The sequence below is a fragment of the Phaethon lepturus genome, unplaced genomic scaffold (assembly GCF_000687285.1).
Source record: "Phaethon lepturus isolate BGI_N335 unplaced genomic scaffold, ASM68728v1 scaffold24327, whole genome shotgun sequence".
Lineage (NCBI taxonomy): Eukaryota > Metazoa > Chordata > Aves > Phaethontiformes > Phaethontidae > Phaethon > Phaethon lepturus.
The window spans coordinates 1-531 of record NW_010550124.1 but is presented as its reverse complement, the minus strand read 5'-3'; the positions used below and the strand labels follow the sequence as shown (position 1 = coordinate 531).

The 531-nt window shown below is 59.3% G+C and overlaps 1 protein-coding gene across 1 annotated transcript in view; it reads right to left on the bottom strand.

The window, feature by feature from the left end:
• The window catches only part of DBH (dopamine beta-hydroxylase (dopamine beta-monooxygenase)), a gene marked incomplete at its 3' end in the record, with an annotated part of 9,200 nt that extends 9,030 nt beyond the window's left edge, over positions 1-170 (bottom strand). Inside the window, exon 1 of the mRNA XM_010290473.1 lies at positions 3-170. Within this exon, the coding sequence (XP_010288775.1) occupies positions 3-170 (168 nt within the window). The remainder of the gene's footprint in view (positions 1-2) is intronic.
• Positions 171-531: the final 361 nt, after the last annotated feature.

Here is a 531-nt window from a genome sequence, read left to right as displayed (position 1 = left end):
CGGGGCACCGAGCCCTGCAGGGCCACCACCAGAATGACCAGGAACACCGCGATCATGGTGAAGTACATGGATGCCACTTCCCGCAGCTTGAAGCTGGGGCAGGGGCAGGGCTTGCTCCCGGAGGTCTGCATGCCGGCGAGGACGGCACCCGCACACCCGGCTTTGCCCATTTATGCGCTGGCCCTCCTGGGCAAGGCGGGTAAGCGATGCTCCTTAATTGCATTTGGTTGTTGGGAAATTGGATTGTTGTATTGACCCCCCCACCACCTCCTGGCCAAACACTTGTCATTCTCTGCCTCCCCTTAATTGGCTCTAATTGCACATGGACATTATCAATAGTAATTGAGTTTGACTGGGCTGATGTTATTCCTTCTTAGATTGTCCTTAGTGGCTGGAAAGGGCTGATTACTCGCAAGCTGCTCTTGCCGAGCGCTGCGTGGACACCTCTGCCCTGCCCGCGGTGCCTCTCGCCCAGCTCTGCGGCCGGCCCTGCCTGCGCTCTGCGGGGCCAAAGCTCCGGGATAGCCCGGG